The sequence below is a fragment of the Apostichopus japonicus genome, chromosome 9 (assembly GCF_037975245.1).
Source record: "Apostichopus japonicus isolate 1M-3 chromosome 9, ASM3797524v1, whole genome shotgun sequence".
Classification (NCBI taxonomy): Eukaryota; Metazoa; Echinodermata; class Holothuroidea; order Aspidochirotida; family Stichopodidae; genus Apostichopus; species Apostichopus japonicus.
The window spans coordinates 21,209,053-21,230,713 of NC_092569.1; the positions used below are offsets into that span (position 1 = coordinate 21,209,053).

The following is a 21,661-nucleotide window of genomic DNA, read 5'->3' on the forward strand; positions in this document are numbered from 1 at the left end:
CCTGGAGAAAAGGTCTATGGAGAGGGCTTTCCCGTACCGTTTGAATAAATTTAATTTAGGCAAGGCGGTTTACATGCAAAATGGTGCTATCATTTCCATGCATCATTTATATAGCCTAACATAAGTAGTATAAGTTCAAATGTACGTCACTTGTAAGCCTCCGCCCATTCACATATATTAATGTTGCTTACAATCGACTGAAAACAAACGAAACACAATATTTCAGATAATGTGTACTGTATTTATATTTAAAAATATAGCACTCAATTTTAATATAATTGAAAAAAAAAGCGACATGAGTGGTGAAATATTACAATTATTTTGTTGCATTTAAAATTTATTTCAAAAAATAAAACGTGGAGGATTCATTGGTTAGTACTTTAAAGTCTCACTTATATTGCCAAGTAAAATACCTCACTGATATAAAAAGTGCCTCTCTTGCCATCAATGGATGATGGAACGTAATATGTGTAATAAGGCTGTTTGTCAGAAAACAAAATGTATATATATAAAATAGGATTTGGAAAGGTTCGACTACAAAATGTGAACACTGAACTTAAGATGGCAGCTTAACTAAATGATGAATACATAAATATTGAAAGACTATGAAATGGTTTGGAAGGACAACTCAACGTACTTGTGACCTCAACTAGGATTTGAGAGTATTCAATAGAATTATTCTAACGTATAGCAATAGGCAGAGCATTGAACCAGGGTACCCAAATGCAGGGTACCCATGCCAGGGTACCCGATGCATGGTATACCCAAAGTACCGATATTTTAAGCCAACAACAGATCAAAATTGATGTCCACCAAAATATGATGGATAGTCAGAACTTTGTAAATTCTGTAATTTGTTCATTAATGGTTTTTAAATTGTGCTTTTTACATGAAACGTGCATGAAATTCTCCAGCTACTACTATACACGTACAACACCTGTATGACAAAATGGTGTTTCACACATTACTTGTAAACTTGTGCCAGTGAAATATTCAAAGCAATTCAAAGCAATAACTACATTCTCCTCATGTGAAGCAACGTGTTAGTTACATTCAAGCTTAGCAATCTGATCATTAACCTGTAATATAATTAACTATAACTAGGAATATTATTATTAATTACACTTATCTGTACAGTATAGATGAGTTGCATCCTGTTTCAAATCTATGCCAACCTTGCATACTTCCAACTGTATTGAGTCCCTTATTCCAAAAAACCAAAACCAAACACACCGAATAATTTAATAAAATAAGAAAGTATGAGGAAGTCAATTCATAAAAAGTGTTCTAACGATACAAGAAAACGTGTTAAACATTTAATACATTGTGCTTTAATAAAAATGAAAAAACTTAACAATAAACAAGTCGCACGAACTAATATTTCTCGAAGCAAGTCCATACAAACCTCAATAATTCAAGGAACACAAACAAAATAACATTTCAATTCTTAGCTATCAAGTTAGTAGATTTAGTCTCCGTTATTGAGTCGCCTATTTCAGGACTTTTTAACATGCTTAGTTTTGATCTACAGATTTAATATTAAAGGATAGAAAAATCTGGAAAAGGTTACACTAAATTATGTTCATCATTGGGAGACATATATATCAATATAATCACGCTGCCAAGTGACATCGTTGCCAACTTTATCATTTCAATTGTTATTTGAAAATCTTGAAGTGGTGATCTGTAGTGGCATTTACTCTCATTATTGTTTTCTTCCTACTGAATTATATATGGCTACGGACAATCGTTGCTGTGGTCAAACTGCACTCCCGTCAGATTTCAGGTCTGTCTGGTTTACCATCCAGTCTTTGAACGAGTCTTTGTCCAAATATTGAAACAAATTATTCCATCCAAGACAGATATTTGTTTGTGAGCGAAACATTTCTCGCTAATTTACATTGATCAGTAAAATATTGTGTAACAATTAAGGTGTGTTTTATTAGACAGAGAGCATATAAACTGTATTTATACTGTTTACATCTATCAGAGAGTTGTCGACTCCCTGCTTGTATATAATCTATGACGCAAATTGTATATTGAAAGACAATCTCACACAAAAGTATGTTTGAATTTATTACGTAGACTCCGGTCAATGATGAGTTAATATTTAGTGGTAAGGTGAGGCATTACAGATTATCCCAGCCAGTCTCTGTGGCGGACAACATCTGTACTTTGTTTAATAATATCTTCTTTTTTTTTAGCCTTTGAAGAAGATCCTGGTAGGATCGAAACGTCAGGCCAACTTACTTTTACACCTTCTCCTACACAGCCTCTCTAGTGGATAAGCCGTTTGCTAACAGTTTTATATTATTTTAACTTACAATAGGTAATACTTACAGAGTAAAACTTCAAATCAAGTGAGCTAGATGTAATCAAATGATAACCAGCATCTTGGAAGGAAAGTTACTGGCAGTACCGGCTGCCAGTAGCTTCAGGTTGTGCATAATATCTAACCACAAGGACCGAAAGTGCATTAACATGAAAATTTAATAAAATGTATGAAATTAAAACATGGGGTTTGAGTGAAGGACTTTATAACAGAATAAAAACGGACAAATATCACCATCTTATATACTAAAACGAATATTAGAAAATAGAAACCTTAACTGCTTAAACTAGGCATGACAGAATGGCTAAGTGAAAAATGAGAAGCTAAGTTAGCATAAATTATACTTGTACTCTGTGTTTGGGGTTGACAAATGACCAAAATGATCCTTCCTGCTGTGTGCAAATTGTTGCAGTTACTATATTTGGCTACGTTCTATAACCTAGTCATGTCAAAGCTACTCATTTAAAAATCATCTTTTCTAAATGGAAATGAAAGTTGGTCTTTTTCAGGTATGACCAGACGACCGTTAAAACATTGCCCAATAGTCAGACACTTTTCTCCTGAGAGATAGCTTTACCAGCAGAAGAACACACTTGTAGTGTTTGCATAGCATGAAGGACTCCATGCTACATATGAAAGCGAAGGATGGACAGCGATGATGCCGTTGGCATGGATACGTAACACAGGTGACGATTCAGCGATGATGAATTATAAAAAAATATTATGAATTTCAGTTCTCCAGAATAGCAGCCATTCACCAATATGGAAATGATTGTGACATGTATATATATACTTGAGAGCACCCTGAACCAGCTATTTTCATATCACAGCTTGGTGGTGGGGATACGGTGCAAGGAGTTGTTGTGCTGAGGTAATTCATTGTTAATCCAGTCCTGCAAATCCAAAGCAGATATTGAAATGGCAAATTAGCAAAATATGGATTGGAGCAAACATATAGATTTTTGCCGGTTCATATTTTCGAACATGGAAAATGCATTTGTGGTAAATGTTAGTAAAAAAGTGCAATAATGGTTTGTTTTATGAAAATACATGCATATGAGTTTAATTGTGTAAGCAATGCAAATATGATAAGGTAAGATACTCTGTATTAATTCATCTCTCAACAGACATGTATGATAATTAGCCATATTGAAAGCTTTACTGAGGCATAAGGAGTCAAAGCAAGTGAGGGAGGTCTCTGTCACTAAAACTTAAAGAAAAAAATGATATTTCACAAGAGAAAACAAATGTTGTACGATACAACTCAATCCATTTCAAAGTAAACATGACTTAAAAATGGCTGGGTAATGTAGTTCAGATTCTAAAACAGTCAATATATTTTCTTTCTAGGAACTAGGTTCTACCACTCCAAAAACCTAAAGCAGTTGATTTGAGTACATATGTTTGAGTTGAGTCCACATGCTAAGAAAACAACTTGTGATTTAATTTAATCATTTTATGATACCCACTTCATTAGTGGATGAATGTTACATAACTCGAAAATACTAAAGAGTTATTATAATAAATCTTTAATGTACATGTGATCCCTCCTTGTCATACCCCACTCCCCTCATCTATACAAAAAAAAGTCATATTATATACCTCTTCAATGCTTTCAATAATATCTAGTATGCTGTGTTTTACCTAAGATATGGAATATTAATTTTGACAAGTTGTTACACGACATCAAATACAGAACAGTGGCTGTTTGAGCTACAAAAGATACATCATGCCCCCCCCCCCTTGATTAGGGAAGTGTATGAACCATATGCGTCAGGAAATAGTAATAGAACCCAGTCACCAGAGTATATATGCTTTTAGCCACTTAAGCAAAATGAGGGTTACATCACGACCCAACATTCCCACTTGCTTTCCTTCAATGATCAATTCTTACAACATGCCACAGGTCAGAATTGTTATCATGAGAACTGTCTTACTTGCATAGTTGCTTCGCACTAATGGGTAAAGAAACTTACTGATTTAAAAACCCATGATAGAAAATTAGAAGTCAAAACCATTGTACATTAAATAGATAACTCTAACAAATGAAACACTTAACACAGATGTCTCCATATTGCTCATACATTCATTGCAAGTCAGATAGTACACTTAGTAAGATACAAGACATTTCACAGGTAACACATCAATCACCAAATTAGGAATATGGAGGGAGGGGGGTACTTGGGGGAGATATGGAGGGTAGACATGGAGTGAGAGATGTAGGTAGAGATGGAATGAGAGGTGGTGTACAAGCATTTGAAAACCAGCACTTTTTGTTTTGTATCATGCTCAATTGATTAAATATTTCATCATATTCAATATTTAATTTCAAAATCAGATAGAAACATAATGAAAACAACTGGTTCACAGACTGTTAAGTTGATGCTAAAATTCCTGATCTTGCATAAAGAACTGACTTGTATCCATATCACACATTCTAAACGAACTAAGTTTACAGGTTTTAGCTGCAATTTAGAAAGGAGCAACACAAAAACAGAAAAGATGTTGATTTGAGCAGTGGAAGAGAATTTTGCAGGGAGGGATATTTCCCTATATATGCGGTAGCTATCATTGCAAAAAGGCTCACAAAGGCGTGTTTCACATGATTGCAAGTGTTCTTTCGTTTCCAGTGATTCTGATTCAATTCTGTTAAAAGGAACATAAATAATATTGCATACAATTAATGAAATAATGAATTAATTTATTTATTAAAGACAGTTGTGGTTACATTTGAATGATAGGTATAGTGCAAACATAGTTGTTTTCTGTTAATATTCAGTCAAACTGAACATGTGTCAATTGTCAGTAGTGAACATTTATCATCTTGCTAGCAGCCATAGAAACTATAATGTAATGGATAGGGACAGGTCAACTGTTGAATATTCATTACATGGGGGTCATTAATCAGCCAGTTGGGACAATTTCCTAATGCTAGTACCTCTCTAAACTATACTCCTGGCCAATATCATGCTCTCAAAGCACTGGTATTGACAGTACAAACAGTTCCTAACCTTGATCTGATAGAAACATGATATTCATACTGCTAATACTGACAATACGAGTGCTCTGAAGCGGGAAATGACACTACAGTATAGAAAAAATTGTCCCAACTGGGTGTCATAAATTGAACACTTGTCCTTCCAACTGACATACATCTTTGATTTTTGTTGATGTATAAGTTTAGCCGCAACATATGTGTTTTAGGGTAAGGGTAACATGTAAGGGTGTTGGAATCTATTTCACTACAAATCTTTATTCATATCTTTTCTTTTGATATCAGCAAATCTAAATAATGTCTAGTTTCAAATCTTAATGAATTCTGTTTGTAGTTTGTTAGTTTGAATTAGTCTGCAGATGATTCTGCTAGGACTGAAACATGCGGCTTTTGGACAACACTCTCTCAATAACTGTGACAAGTTGTTGGAAATATTACGCAGGCGCACTCACTCACTGAGTTGACTAGACATACCATGAAATGCCAAAAATTAAACAAGTAACTTGGATATTATCTTGATTAAAAGGGTTCATAGGTCATTGATTGACAAAAGGTAACTTCTTTCCAACTAGGTCAACATTTTGACATTAATTTGTCATTGCTAATGCAATGCAATTTATAAAGAGTCCCAGGTGATTTACGTTAATTTTCATAAAGATGTGCAAAAAAATCTTGCTATGGAAATTAATTGTTTTAACTGAAAGATGACTGGGGTTCTTACATTCTATTAATTTATGATATCATAAAATAAAACACAGCATACTGCTGCAGTGTAGTCATAATTGAGACTTGAAATAGGAATAAAAAGTTGTTTTTCCTTCTGTCACTTACAAATGTTTACAGACGGAAATCATTTTGCAAAGATTCGGGTGAATAATTATTATGTGAGTTCATGATATAGATGAAACTTGAGGAAGAATTTGTTGGTCAGAGACTGGTTTTCTATAGAAAGGAAGATTGCTGATACTTTGTGTTACTATACTAGTTGAAGTTATTGGTGCTAATATTAATATAAAAACAATCAAATTATGTTAAACAATCTTACCTCAGGAGGAGGTGGATGTGGTATGTCAGGAATCTGATGAGGTGGAAGTGAAAGAAATAAGAATAAAAGAGGCTACACAAATACATTTAATCAGTCCTAAACTCCTACAGCAGTACGATATACCTGCTAATATTCTTCTAGGAATAGTTTTATCTGGCATCCAGTGGCAAAGTGTAATTAATCCTGGTCTGGAAAAGTAAAAATGACTTCACAAAGTTTGACACTGAAATGATATTATCAAAAGATAATTCACAGGTATTTAGAAATATAAAAAACACATCAGTGAGCAAACAACTGCGACTGTTAACAGTTCATTATGATATCCAATCAATAAATTGACACATCCATATGTATATATGTCACTTGATCCATGGACTTCACACCCAAACAACAATTTCTTGTCCCAAGTGTCACTTCAAAACAGCAATGCGTTTAGTTAGTCAGGAAACCTTATATTAATTCATATCATTCATAAGTTAAGTTGGTTTCTGGTATTACATCTGTTTCTGGTTTTACTCATGTTTTCTGGTATTACAAATATTTCTGGTATTACACATATTTCTGGTATTACATGTGTTACATTTGTTTCTGCTATTATGGTACATGTGATTTTGGTATTTCATGACTGTTTCTGGAATAACATGTGTTTCTGCTATCCCTTGTTACACTGTATATACAAGTTATTGTGGCTCCTGACTAGAACTCCTAGCGAATATACTGCTTCATATGAGTTGCCACCAACTACGGGCTGGATAACTCAGTTGGCATTGAACTGAGGTCACCATTTTAAATCCTGTCCTAACCAAAAAGTCAAGTCAGACATACAACCAGGGATGAGCCTGCAGTAAAAAAAATCCTGGAACTTTGCAAAAAAATGCAGTATAGGCTCCAGTTTGCGTATGCTACAGTGTGTTAGGATAATTGTTTTTGTCCCCGAGGTAGTAAAGAAATCACGGATATTCCGAGAATTCGCGGGAAAGGCTCATGCCTGCATAACTGATTTGTGACAGCCTAATGGAAACAGATAACATGACAAATAACTCTGTTACAGTAGCCTTAATTGTAATGAACACAATACAACTTCAAAGTAATATAGTCATAAAAGTCAACATTTCTTATCATACACAATGTAAGACAAGCTGCATTACCTCATCAGAAACTTGAGCTGCTGGCTGAACATATTCCTCCAGAGGGGAAGCTTCAGCAGGGGCCACTGTCACTGTTGGTGGTGGTGGGGACGGGGGAGGAGTTAGTGTTGCATCAGGGCGTGGTGCAACTGGGGGTGGTGCACTGGGGGGTGGAGCATCAGCGGGTGGAGCATCGGGAGGTGGAGCGTCAGGAGGTGGAGCGTCAGGAGGTGGAGCGTCAGGAGGTGGAGCGTCAGGAGCTGGAGCGTCAGGTGTAGTTGGTGTTATGATAGGAGGTGCTTCAGTTTGAGCTGGTAAGGTATTTACTGCATCATCCTGTAATTCCCCTTGATCTGCATAGTCAACCGGTGTCATTCTGGCTGGGAGAGGACTTGCGCTGCCATCGTCAGCCTGAAATTAAGAGAGATGAGATTACTACATTTTATTACAACATTACAACATTTTATATCCATGAAAAGGTTTGGTAATTTCTCAGACTTATCAAAGACTCATCCGCAATAAAACCTCATGTAACAAACGTACCAGCACAAAAGTTCAAGATACAAGGATAAAGTTGGTATGTTGTAAACCACATGACTTCAGTGAATTTTCAAATTTTGTAATACTAAGGTCTGTAATAAAATACCATGGTGTCTTGTGTACAAAAACTACCATACATTCTTTGAACATGTATAGCAAGTTGCCCACTTTGGACAGCATTTTTGCCCATTTTGCATAACATTTTATGAAGCAGTAGTGGATAATTTATTCCCTGTACTATTTATCTTCTGTTTCCTATAAATAATTTGCTATCTGGTCACACAAAAGTCGTGCCTCATCTGTGGAATAAAATCTTGATTGTTGTAAATCTTGCAGAGGTTAAATGCAACTACATTCACCACATCAGGATCTCACATCTCTTCATAAATGCATTCTTAGTCTGAAAGCTTCAACCCTATATATCTACATGGTTAATTTCGGTTTCATAAAGTCTTAAATAGACAAATCAAAGCTGCTACCAAAAAAATGTACTCTTTGCAATTTGATTCAAATTTAGTTTTTGATTTAACCTTGTTCTTTTTACTATCAGGAACAACTTTTCCCACTGCTTGACATTTCCTAGTCATATGAATAATTCATTTACCTTCGCACAACTGTTTAATCCTGCAGAGATTCATAAAGCCACAAATATTAGATTCAATAACAATGTTATTATCACCAATGAATCTTAGCATACCTAACATCTTTGCAGGTACCGATGAATTAGTTAGCTTTAGTGAAAACTCAAACATTAACAGATATCACTTTTAACGTCAAACTTTGACGACCAATGCAGAGAGTTTGCAGCTCAAAAAGGTGCAAGTTAGATCTGCCCATGTAATATAAAATCCGCATAAAACGGCAATTTAATTAAGATCTGTCAAAGGGTTTTAAGATTTAAATGTTATACAGCAGTAATATACTTTATTCCACTTCATGAGGGCATAATGATAATGTTAAAAGCACAGCAATGAACCATCAATAAACATAACTTTTACAACATGCGTTAGAAAGCGCAATACATGTAATTTGAAGAGTGCGGCTTTTTTTTCCTTTACGTGTGCCCATTCCACACAGGGTAAAAGAGGGTATATTGTGTAAAAGAAGCAATGATACAAAAGTGGAACCAAGAGCACAGTCAAACATGATGTCAATCAATTATTAAATAAAATTACATTATCAGCTGTGGGGAATCCCCCGAAAATAGTCAGTTTCACTTAGGGCTCAACTGACGGCAAGTCTTCATCATTGTATGCATCATTTGCGGTACTGCCCTCAAAAAACCACCAGTTACTAACGGCAACAACTGCAACCATGACTAATATTTCATTAAGTTGAGGAAGTTGCCGTCCTAAGGATCTAAAGCATAAGAATTCAATATCAAAGTAAATTGTGGCTCAAAGATTGTCCAGAGCTTAAGCCATATTTTTGGCACCAGAAAACAACCGTTAAGCAGTTGGGCTTATGTGATTGTCTGCATCTTATTGCTCTGTCTGGGAATATTAGTCAAAACATGTTGAAGAGAAAAGGTTGTACACTTCTATTTTGGGTACATGTTTTCTATCACTTTAGAAAAAGGCCTGGATTCTCCTTTAAAATTGCCATCATGGTGGGTGACTGTTTTGAAGCTGAAATTTGCCATAATGATGCCTTGCCATTTCAATAAAACCAAAGGCAATTTCCTACATACCCTGAGAAAATTGCCTTGCCTCTCTTGATCCTTATTCGAGACCCTAGCTTCAATCTATTAAAATTGTTTGTCAAAAAACAAGAAGTCCCTCCATATGAGAACCATGGCACCAAATAAGAGTTTGTCCTCCATCAGAAGCACAAGGTGCATGAAAATGCTATTTGCAGCATTGTTAACAATGATTCCCCCAAAAAGGTATAAATATGACATTTAATGAAAATAGTTTTAAGACCGAAGAAATCTGATGAAGCATACAGCAAATAGCAGACATGAGATTGTACCAACCAGGACACCACGAAAGACAGTAACTTTGTTGATGGGACTTGTTAGCTGCATAATTATTCCCCTACCAACCAACAAAATCTAACAATAGCTTAGAGAAGTGTAACAAATCTACCAAAAGCAAGGTATTTCATACCTGTTGTCCGCTGGCTGGAACATTGGCAAACCTGACCTTTTTTTTTTTGGTGAGGAAGAATTAACCACATAATACTGACTTTTGATTTGATTTGATTTTACAAAGGCAGTCACAAAGGTGTAATACAGGATCAAAGATAAATATATATATATATATATATATATCATACATATTGTCAGGAGATCAAACACATTGATCAATAGCTCTGGTTCTTGTAATCTATGCCAGGCCAAGAAACTAGCAATAATAGATCATTTTAGCCCTAATCTCTTGAACAAAAGATCAGAAATCCTGGCAAGCTGCAGACACCAACCAAAACACCCCCAAAATAAAGTCAAAACTAAGATGAAAGAGAGATAGCTTTTTAGTACACCTCCTGACGATTGCTAGTAAGCATGAAACTCTGAGTAGAGGTTTGGTTGCAAAAATCAAAATTGACATCACGCTCTTCTTCATAACGTGGAATTGAGCACTCTGTCGTGTTCTACTTGGAACATTCTATGCAATTCTGTACGCTCCCACTGGTCGAGCACTCTTTCTAAGCAGGACACCGCGCAATGCAACCAATTATGAATAGCATAAATTTCAGCTACTCTCTGAAAAACATCCCGCTACCTTCACCACAGGAATATAAACTCAATCTAATAGAGAAAGTAGAAAGCTTTATTAAAAGAATTAGATGGAAAGCATTTTATTTGGACAAGGATGACACTGACGACCAAATCAACAGGACCTACTATGGCTTTAAGTAAAAAAGAAGTCCACCATATATTCCAGACCTTAAACCATTCGAGAATGACCTGCTTGCCATAGCCGAAAATATTGAGTTCAGGAGCAATAGCAGCCAATTTCAAGCGACACTTAGAAAGGACATGAGGAAAATCCGTGCCCTAGACAAAATTCTCGTTCCCGCTGATAGAACCAGGAACATATACGCAGTTGAACCTACTAAATACAGGTAATTACTAACAGAGAACATAACCCAGAAATACAAGAAAGCCGACCCATCTGTCATCACCAATATCAGCAACGACCTCCACACCATTGCCAAGAAGCTAGACATCGACAACCATATCAATGACATGGTCGAAAAGGAAGCCTTCATATCAGTAAGGGACCACAAAAATAACTTCCCAAATTGCGTGCCATGCAGACTTATAAACCCAGCTAAAAGTGAAATGGGCAAGGTAAGCAAAGTGTTTCTGGATAACATCAACCATCACAATAGAGGTTAATCAGTGGAGAAACACATCCATCGTCATCGAATGGTTCAAATCCTTGAAGGATAAACACCACCGAACCTTCATGATCTTCGACATAGTCGATTTCTATCCGTCAATCACAGAAAAGCTCCTAACCGACGCCCTCAATTGGGCAAAAACCTATGTTAACATTTCTGCCATCGACCACACAGTAATAATGCATGCCAGAAAGTCCATTCTCTTTGGTGACGCCAACCCGTGGACCAAGAAGGACAGCAAAAACTTGTTCGACGTGATTATGGGAAGCCACGATGGGGCGGAGGTGTGTGAACTAGTTGGCCTTTTCATCTTACACAATCTGAAACAGCACCTCAACCCAGCTGACGTGGGCTTGTACTGGACGACGGACTGGCCGCACTTAGGACCCGCTCGGGCCGATTAGACGACAAGAAACGAATAGAGGTCACTCAACTTTTCAACAAGTTTGGCCTGAAGGTAAATAAGAGATTAAGCAGCCTATCATGCAAAGAAAGCATATTCAATGAAGCGTCACCAGCATACAAAGAGGCACTCAACTCAAATGGCTATGACTGCGACCTCAAATTCGAACCAGAAACCCGGCCTGCCTCAACAAAAAGGAACAAAAGAACCAGAAAAATCACATGGTTTTACCCCCCATTTAGCAAAACTGTAAAGACAAACATTGGAAAAACTTTTTTGAAGTTCGTGGCCAAGCACTTTCCCCCAGGACACAGGCTCCATCAAATATTCAACAAAAATACTCTCAAATTAAGCTACAGCTGCATGAGAAACACAAAGGCTATTACCAACAGCCACAATAAAAAAGTCCTAACAAAGGCCGTTGAAAACCCACCCAAGCATGGATGCAACTGCAGAATGCGAGAGACCTGCCCCCTCGGAGGAGAGTGCCCCCTCCATAGTACACTTCCAGAGTCAGACCACCACTGCCTCATACTCTAAATGAAATGAATGAGTGTTTCTACGTCTAACCAAGAAAATTTAATCAGACCATTAACTTCACCTGGCTACAGTACCATCCCCCATTAATGCTTCCTGAGCAAAGAAATCTTAGAGCACAAGGTCCATGTGCAACCTGGTGATGTGAACACTTTCAGGGAGTTATAAAGCAATACAATGCCTATATACCTTGCAGAGCCGTATGAGGGCTTAATGTTTGCCCAGTTTCTTCTCATTCTCTACGATCAGTGTTCAAAATATATTGATAAATGATCAAATATTTTACTTATAAAGATCAGAAAATGAGAAAGATATCCCAAAGAAAGACATTCAACTAATTTACTGTGTCAAAATGAGGACACTGAGGGCCTGCAGCTTCCCACAGCCAGGCTGCACAGATGATTAGTTTTGGTGCTGTGCAGTTTCACACCACCAACGGCACTGCTGGTCTACAGATATAATCTTTATGGTGTATCAAAATGAGGACACTGAGGGGCTGCAGCTTCCTGCAGCTAGGCTGCACAGATGATTATTTTTGGTGCTGTGCTGTTTCACACCATCATAGGCACTGCTGGTCTACAGGTACAATATCTATGGTGTGATATTGATTCAGGCTGGCTGCAGCTTCCTGCAGCCAGGCTGCACAAATGATTATTTTTGGTGCTGTGCAGTTTCACACCACCATAGGCACTGCTGGTCCACAGATATAATCTCTATGGTGTGATATTGATTGAGCCTGCCTGCCTGCAGCTTAATTTGCAGCTGCTGCATCTTTTTTTTCTCTTTTTTGTTTAATATGGTGCCAAAGATGTCTCTTAATTTGTAGCATCACCAAATCAGAGTGATAATTAAAGATTTTCCTCGTCATAGGTTGACAAAGGAATTACATAAACTTACTGATCGTGGAGGTGGCAGAGTATTGTTGAAGAAGTCAGTGTGTGGATCATAGGGGGGTGGCAAAGCATCCTGGTGGGAGGAAGGAACAAAAGAACTTAGGAAGCTGCAAAGACAATAGATGAGATGTAGCAGTTCTCTCTTTACTCCTTTTTAGTCAAAAAATTATTAGTTTTAATGAAATGAAATATTCCTTTCTATTGATAATAACAGGCATTTTATTCAAAGTTTGATGCGATTGCCAAACAAGATCAGTGGTCACCAGCAATTAATTTGACAGATTCTTTTGAGCCATCCTTCACAAATTTTACAGAATGTATATGATTCCAATTGCTATTTCCCAAAATGTTTGCTTTCCCTCTAAGCAGAAAAGTAACTGTCACCAAAAAATTGTAAGCAAAAAAATATGATCACAATTTTCTTCCAAAATATTTCCTTTTTCAATCAAAAGTAGAACTATCAAACCTGATCAGCATCTGGAGGAGGCCCATAGTCATTCTGTGGAATCAAACAAATTTAAAAAGAAAGTTTAGGGTTCAAAGTTTCTAATGACAAACAGTTTCATCATTGCAAAATGTTACTGTCTGAAAAACTCGCCACAAGCCCAGAATCTCACAATTTCAGCCACTTGCTAAAATATGAATATTTGCTAAAAAGTTCTACTAGCTAAATTCAAGTTCCCATGGCACTATCCTAAATTAAAGCATACATCAGTTACCACACAGGCTTCTATAAGCAGCCAAATAATGCAGTTATATCAACAAATATACGGTATCGTAAAACGAAACCATTTCCAAACATGCTATTGTTCTAACCAAGTTTTCGATCAGAAACACATGCACAGCATGGATATTAACACAATGATGGTTGTATCTGATTGAAAACTTGGTTAAAGCAATAGAAACATTGAAATTTCCCTTAAGCATAACACAATGATGGTTGTATCTGATTGAAAACTTGGTTAAAGCAATAGAAACATTGAAATTTCCCTTAAGCATAACACAATGAATGGTGTTTCTGATCAAAAACTTGGTTAGAGCAATAGCATGTTTGAAAATGGTTTCGTTTTACGAAAAATGTTTTACCGTTAGAGCAATAGCATGTTTGGAAATGGTTTCGTTTTACGAAAAATGTTTTACCGTTAGAGCAATAGCATGTTTGGAAATGGTATCGTAAAACAAAACCATTTCCAAACATGCTATTGCTATTCTTTCCTATGAAAGACCGAGTCATTGATTGAAGTATATATTGAAAAATTAAAATCACACGGTTTTCTTCTCCTAGGATGCAAAAAATGTCACTGCGATAGACGAAGAATTTGAATTTTCTGTTCACCATTCCAAAACTGATTCCTTTACATCCATTTGTAATGTCAAAGTTCAAACACCAAGACTAAGAGGAAGTTTTCTTTTCAAGTCTCTACGATCCTATTCCTTAATTTTGTTGTACATACCTCATGCATTTCAGGATAATCTTCACTTCCACTCTCACTTGCACCCTGGAAAATAAAATACAATTTTACAAGTTAATTTATTAATTGAATTTATTATATATTAATTTATTTCACTGACAGGATGAGTTCAAAAAACTGAACCTTACAGGGTGAAGTTTTGTCATTGAAGGTAAACTAAAACAAAAATGTCAAGTAATTCCAACATTTTTGCTTCTTTTTTCTTTTGCTACTAACCCTACAATGGCTAAGAACAATAGTTAATTGTGCCTTCAAAGAAGAAAGAAACTGACAAGCACAACTGTGTAGGCAATTCTACTTGTTCTGCAAGAGCTCACAGAGTGAAATGACTTACTTGATCGAATTACAAACTAACACAATGAGTGTAAATAAATAACATTTGAAAGGTGAAAGAGGACACTTTAACATAAGCAACAAATCAAGATTTGTCAAGTTCACTTTTCAGGGCAAAATGTATCAACTTCAAATGTTGTTATCTGGTAGTAGATCTCATAACCAGCTTATCTGGAGTAATCCTCTTACATTCAAAAATAAGTCAACAGCTTTAATTTCATCTACACAACTGTTAACAGGAAGAAAGATGTGCTTTGTGGAGATGAGCAAAAAGATAACAAAAATACAAAAAAAATCAAACATTGCAAGCGTATGGAAACTTTAGAAGACGTTCAACTTGATTAAATTTGAATGTCCACACAACATGTGGAGTGATATTTTTACACATGTGGAATTATAATTTTAATCAATGCATTCCAAGAAAAATTGAGGGGATTTCAGAAATATAAAGATGAGGAACATATTAGCATCTTGAAATGAAAAGGATACATTTTGCAAGCACCTTAGGCCCATCAATATTGTATGCTTCTAGTTTAACTGATAATACCACATTATTTTTTCACATCTGATTATGGGTGTTGTTGTTGTTGTTAATATAGTATTATTCACATGTATACTTGTGTAATGTTCACACTGTTAAATGAAATATAGTGATAAGCTAGTCACTTAAGATAAAGTCCCACAAATTTATTCCAGTTTGATATGATTATTAATTTATTATTGTGTTATGTCAACAAACACGATCATTAGTTGAGCAATTACATAATATTGAACATTTTGAAAAAAAGTAGAGAATGTTAGTTAAAGAAGAAAGCAGGGCCAACTATCATCATCATTGGTCTAAACAATGAATATGTTTGTCATGTTAATAGTTGAGATGAACACATTTGTCAAACAGCTAGCATGTCCTATTCCACTTGGGAGATATCATCTTTGTAATATTCCTTCTCACGGAACTAGACTTAAAGGCATTGAAGACTCGTCCCAAACCGCGTGCGGCCATCTGAAAAAGTTAACTTTCTGTTGCTTGCAAGTGACATTTTGTTTGTATCTCTACAAAATGCAAACAGTACAGTAATGAAACATGATACCTTGATATCTTTAGCTGGACCTGAGATGTCCATCACTGTATCGTTGTACACTGTGCGGTGGGTATTGACCCCAGCTGTATGTACTGACTGTACACTAGTGTCTAATGATCGATCGTAGCAAGCTGTGTGTGTATTTTCTGGGATCAATGGTGGTGTCTAACACTTCTGTTACACCTCATTCGAAACTAGGTCAGATTCCCGGCTTTAGACATTTCTTTTCGCGCGAGTCTTCACACCCTTTTTAACTTGATCAAGTCTAAATATGACATCATCGAACCGTATATGCCGATAAATTAAACGTTTTCTTCTTATCGTTTATCAATCAATCTGTATCATCCAGTAATGAAAACATTATGCTAGCAATGGTATCAGTGTTAAGTGCTGGTTAATTTCATCTTGAAAATATGAAACGAAAACAGAAATGTTGAAGTAGAAAGGATTAACCAAAGTGACATTATACTATACAGTAACATATATATGAGGGAAACTGTCTCCCTAATGTAGATGCTGTGATTTGAATGTATCTAATTAATATACAATGTGTTAGAGATTTTATGAAAGACAAACACCATAATTTAATAAAAATAGAAAGATATGAAGAGTTTTAGCACCCCCCCCACCCCCTTACCATCCCTCCTCCCACCCAACCACACTCACATTTCTGGTGTGGGGGGAATTCTGCCACTCCAAAGCCTTAAACAGATATTTCTCGCTACTAACGGAGCGATAAAATGTGAAATGGAACATACGATCGTGATTCAGACAAGCTTAACCAAGAACATTTGAAAATTTTCTAAGACGATCCACACTAGTCGCAAACAACAAGACAAAAGTGAAAAATGGATTTGTGCTAGTAATATACACTCTTACTTTATGATGTCATCTTGTGCAACCATAACACATCAAAAGCAAGAGATTGAAAGGAGGGCACTATAGCCTTAAAGTGTTTGATAAATCATGCTTGCTACCCTCATCTGTTCCCTATGTTATTATTATTAGTACTAGTAATATAAACAACATGTCACCACCTCAAAAAAAAAGCCACTGTCAGTCAATAAAGCTTACCGATTTAAAGAAAAAATCGTCATTGATGTAAAAGCCATTGCTCTAGATTTGCACCCAGAAAATGAAGCAAAAACGAGGGAAAAAAAGCAGAAAACCAAGCAAAAAATGAGGGAAAAAGTAGAATCGATGAATGAGAAACACTGAGCCAAATATTTCATAAATTGTTAAGAAAAGCAGAGCATTTATCACATGGCAGACTACATCTATGTCAAACAGACAATTATTTTTGTCTACATTTGTTTTTTCTTGCACATTTATCACCAAATTTTTATTTTATAAGAAAAGAAACTTTCATAACCTCAATCCACTTTCCTTAATAGTGAATTTCTGCCTAAGTATTAAGCTACTGCTCGCAGATAGAGTTCATAATCCTGTAAGTCCTAACTTTGCCACTTCTATGAAACATCACTTAGTTCTTAAATTTCACTCATTTCAATTAATAATTCAATCGATTAGATGCAATCTTTTTCGATCTGGTGTACCTCCAAAAATTAAGGTAAAATTTATTGTCTTGTATTCATCACAATGTAGTAAGGAAAAGTAACCCATGACCTGATTGCTACCAACTATAAACTATTGTTATTTACTTTCCTAACTAGATAAAGCAATATTTGGGCAACATGTAGCAAAAGCAGGGCAAAGCCACCCAACCCCCCCCCCCCTACACAACCCCCAACATAAAAATAAGTGCAAGTATCTACGATTTTATCACAAATTCTTGTGGTACTGGTTTTCATTGCAGTTACTATATGTAAAACGTTTGGAAAACAAATCTTACTTTAACTGACGCTGCAGTATGTTTTTAATTTTCTAAGATACTGCAATGGAAGGTTACTGACCAATCAGCTTGTAGACTCAAATACCAAATTTTATGGCTAACTGAGACAGTTCTGTGTGGATACTAATCTTGCTGACAATATATATATTAAAATGGTCACACATTTGAGAAGTTGACTCTAAGTTGTAAACTTATACCATAACTTCACAACCATACTGACTTATTATTATAAATATTATTACTTACCGGTAAAACATCGGGAATTTCGTCAGAATTCCTGTCGACACAAGAATTAACACAGTTTAACACAACAGTAGGTTTATGAAATAAATGGGGAAAAATAACATTTCCCATTGGCTAACCAGTAGATACAATGAAACAATGGTGTGTAATTATATATTCATTTACTTCAAAGGGATTGTCTGATTATGAGTAAAGATAATATTATCAAAATGAAATGAACATAATGATAGAGATGAACATGTAGTGTCTCAAATGACATAAATGACATCTTTCTTTCTGTTTTCCCAGTGTGTGGACATAATATATCACTTTAAGACTGTCCTAAATACATGCATTTAATGCCATGTAATGTAAAACTCTACCTTCTGTTCAGAATATATTCTTCCACTGAAGACTTTGTGGCTGTCAATGCTTTATTTCTTTCTGTTTTTCCAGTGTGTTGGATAATATATCATTTTTTCCAGTGTGTAATAATATATCATATTTTCCAGTGTATAATAATATATCATTTTAAGACTGTTCTAAATACATTCATTTAATGCCATCAATGTTAAACTGTACCTTCTGTCCAGAATATATTCTTCCACTGAAGACTATGTGGCTGTCAGTGCAATCTTTCTTTCTGTTTTCCCAGTGTGTTGGATAATATATCATTTTAAGAATGTTCTGTATACATTCATGAAATGCCATGTATGTAAAACTCTACCTTCTGTTCAGAATATATTCTTCCACTGAAGACTATGTGGCTGTCAATGCCATATTTCTTTCTGTTTTTCCAGTGTGTTGGATAATATATCATTTTTTCCAGTGTGTAATAATATATCATATTTTCCAGTGTGTAATAATATATCATTTTAAGACTGTCCTAAATACATTCATTACTGCCATGTATGTCAAACTGTACCTTCTGTTCAGAATATATTCTTCAACTGAAGACTATGTGGCTGTCAATGCCATCTTTCTCCCTGTTTTTCCAGTGTGTTGGATAATATATCATTTTAAGACTGTTCTGTATACATTCATGAAATGCCATCTATGTAAAACTGTACCTTCTGTTCAGAATATATTCTTCCACAGGATCAACTTTTCGTCCAGATTCAGGAATGGTGCACAACCAATAGAGGGCCAGCCAAATGACTCCACAGAAACCAACACCTAATACAACCAGAGCTGAAGGAAAAGAGGTAAAATTGTTAATTTGTTGTGCCAACCAAGACTTTTGCATCCCAGTTTTGCAACTTTTATTTACCTACTGAAGCAATCCTCTAGGCTGCACTTGGAGTAATAAAACCTGTAATTCACAGCGTATGATGGGGTGCTAAGTCATATAAGACACATTTTTATGGGGGGGGGGGCAGACAATCTCATAACGTGTTCTTCCTTGGATGCTAGAATAAACAATTGAATACAAAGCTACACTATAGTGTTTCTCTCTACTGGTGATTCTCCATCTATCAGTCATTACTTTGCATAGGTAAGTAGCAAAGGACTAATATATTAATCCCAGATGATGTCACATGTTTGAATTCTAGCTGACCAAAAATGTTAATCGTATCAATTGTTTGAATACTGGTATGGTGATTATAAACACCTACACCACAGATATAACGCTACAACACAAAACAGACAGCTGTGTACATACACAAGTGGTTCTTTTGTCCCCAGTTATGATAAATGGTGTGTCATCAGGGCAAATAAAAAAAAAAAAAGAAGATACATACGAGAATGGTCAAGTTCGACTGTTAGGATTTATGATATCTGTGCGTTGTTTTGTCCCTTCTGTTACTGTTACTTGTTATTTAGCCTCTGAAGAAGATCATGCTAGGATCGAAACGTCAGGCCAACTTACTTACAACTTACTACTGAATAAGCAGTTTGCTAACAGTTTTATTTTATTTTATTAGGATTTATGATAGTATAAGTTTGCTTAAAAGCTGTGGTGGCTAGGTGCACAATCCTGTTTATGGGTGGGGGAAGTGGATGAAGGGGAGAGAAGGAGAGGAAGGTGGGGGGTAAGGTCCAAAACCGATGGTCTAAAATCTACATACCCATTACAAGGACAGTCCAGAGTAGAGTAAAGGAAGTTCCTGAAGCTGTGAAATTAACAAGATCATACAGGTAATATAGCAATGTTTATCAAGTAATTATTATTGAAGGGTATTCCATATTGGCTAACAATTTTTTCACTAGAATGGAATCTGACAAAAATATTCAACACATTTTGTGGAAAAATAACTCTCCATATCTTGTTTACTAACTCAAGATATGGTTGATTGAATGTAACTCATTTTGAATAAACCCTTTATTCTCCATTGAAGTGGATCATATTATGTAGTCTGTGATGTCATAAGCAGCAAATGTCTTCCAGCAGTTTAAATTTACGTTCCCATTATAAACTTCTTAGTGGTTTATCTTTAAAAACCCGGACTAATCCTTCAAAACTGACTAATCCTTGAAAAGTAACTAAATCCTTGACACCTGATTAATTTTGAAATGTTGGCTTAGTTATCAAGGTTTCTCTGTACCTAGGATTTTCGTCAAAAATGCAACTTTTTGGCAAAAACTGTATTTTCCTCTGTGAAGTGTGAATAAATGTGTTAAATGTGTTATAAAAGAAAAAGTAAACATTTTCCAGCAGAACTGTCGTGATGGCATTATTCACTCTGTTGTTGCCAGATGCATTAAAGGGTGTGAAGACTCGGGCCAAAAAAAATGTCTTATGCCGGTAATCTGACCTAGTTTCCAATGAGGTGTAACAGAAGTGTTAGACACTACCATCGATCCCAGAAAATACGCACACAGCTTGCTACCGTCGGTAATCAGACACTAGTGTACAGTCATTACATACAGCTGCGGTCAATACCCACAGCACAGTGTACCAACAATACAGCAATGGACATCTCAGGTCCAGCTAAAGATAACAAGCTATCACGTTTCATTACTGTACTGTCTGCATTTTGTAGCGACAAGCAGAAAACTTCACTTTCAAGCAACGGAAAGTTAACTTTTTCAGAGCGTGGCACACGGTTTGGGGCGAGTCTTCAATGCCTATAAACCATTGTCACCAATTTGTTTTAAATTCCTATCTCTTTGCCAAACAAAATGCTATGAGGACATCTACAGTGTTGACCTAAGGATGAGGAAAATTTTTAGTAACTTCATCAGACAATAAACTTCAGCCACCGGAATATCCCTCTATTTTTTCCTTTTCTTTAGAAAGAAATTCATGCAAATTACACAAGCCTAATTATTACATGTATACACACTATGGGAATTAATTACTTTAATATATTAGCATGATCCATGCCATGCTAATAATAACAGTTAACAACTACAAGTACAACCAAACAAAATGATAACAAGTAATTCAAAAAAGCCAAAAATATCAGATGGACTGAATAATAAAGTTGAGCATAGAAGGCTCTAAAACATATATGGTTGTTATACAACTAGTTGGGT

At 35.8% G+C, this 21,661-nt stretch overlaps 1 protein-coding gene across 7 annotated transcripts in view; it reads right to left on the bottom strand.

Annotated features, from left to right (window-relative positions):
• Positions 1–227: 227 nt before the first annotated feature.
• LOC139973437 (uncharacterized) overlaps positions 228–21,661 on the bottom strand; it is a 36,805-nt gene continuing 15,371 nt past the window's right edge. For 2 of the 7 annotated variants that reach the window (XM_071980123.1, XM_071980116.1), the window contains 11 exons: positions 20,251–20,295; positions 19,252–19,372; positions 18,206–18,236; positions 17,182–17,223; positions 14,675–14,719; positions 13,687–13,719; positions 13,225–13,293; positions 10,148–10,183; positions 7,521–7,910; positions 6,373–6,405; positions 228–3,225 (listed from right to left, as the gene is read on the bottom strand). In XM_071980123.1, the coding sequence (XP_071836224.1) occupies positions 3,157–3,225; positions 6,373–6,405; positions 7,521–7,910; positions 10,148–10,183; positions 13,225–13,293; positions 13,687–13,719; positions 14,675–14,719; positions 17,182–17,223; positions 18,206–18,236; positions 19,252–19,372; positions 20,251–20,295 (914 nt within the window). In that variant the 3' untranslated portion in view covers positions 228–3,156. Of the gene's footprint in view, positions 4,979–6,372; positions 6,406–7,520; positions 7,911–10,147; positions 10,184–13,224; positions 13,294–13,686; positions 13,720–14,674; positions 14,720–17,181; positions 17,224–18,205; positions 18,237–19,251; positions 19,373–20,250; positions 20,296–21,661 lie in introns of all 7 variants that reach the window. The other 5 variants (XM_071980120.1, XM_071980119.1, XM_071980118.1 and 2 more) reach the window with 5 other exon arrangements.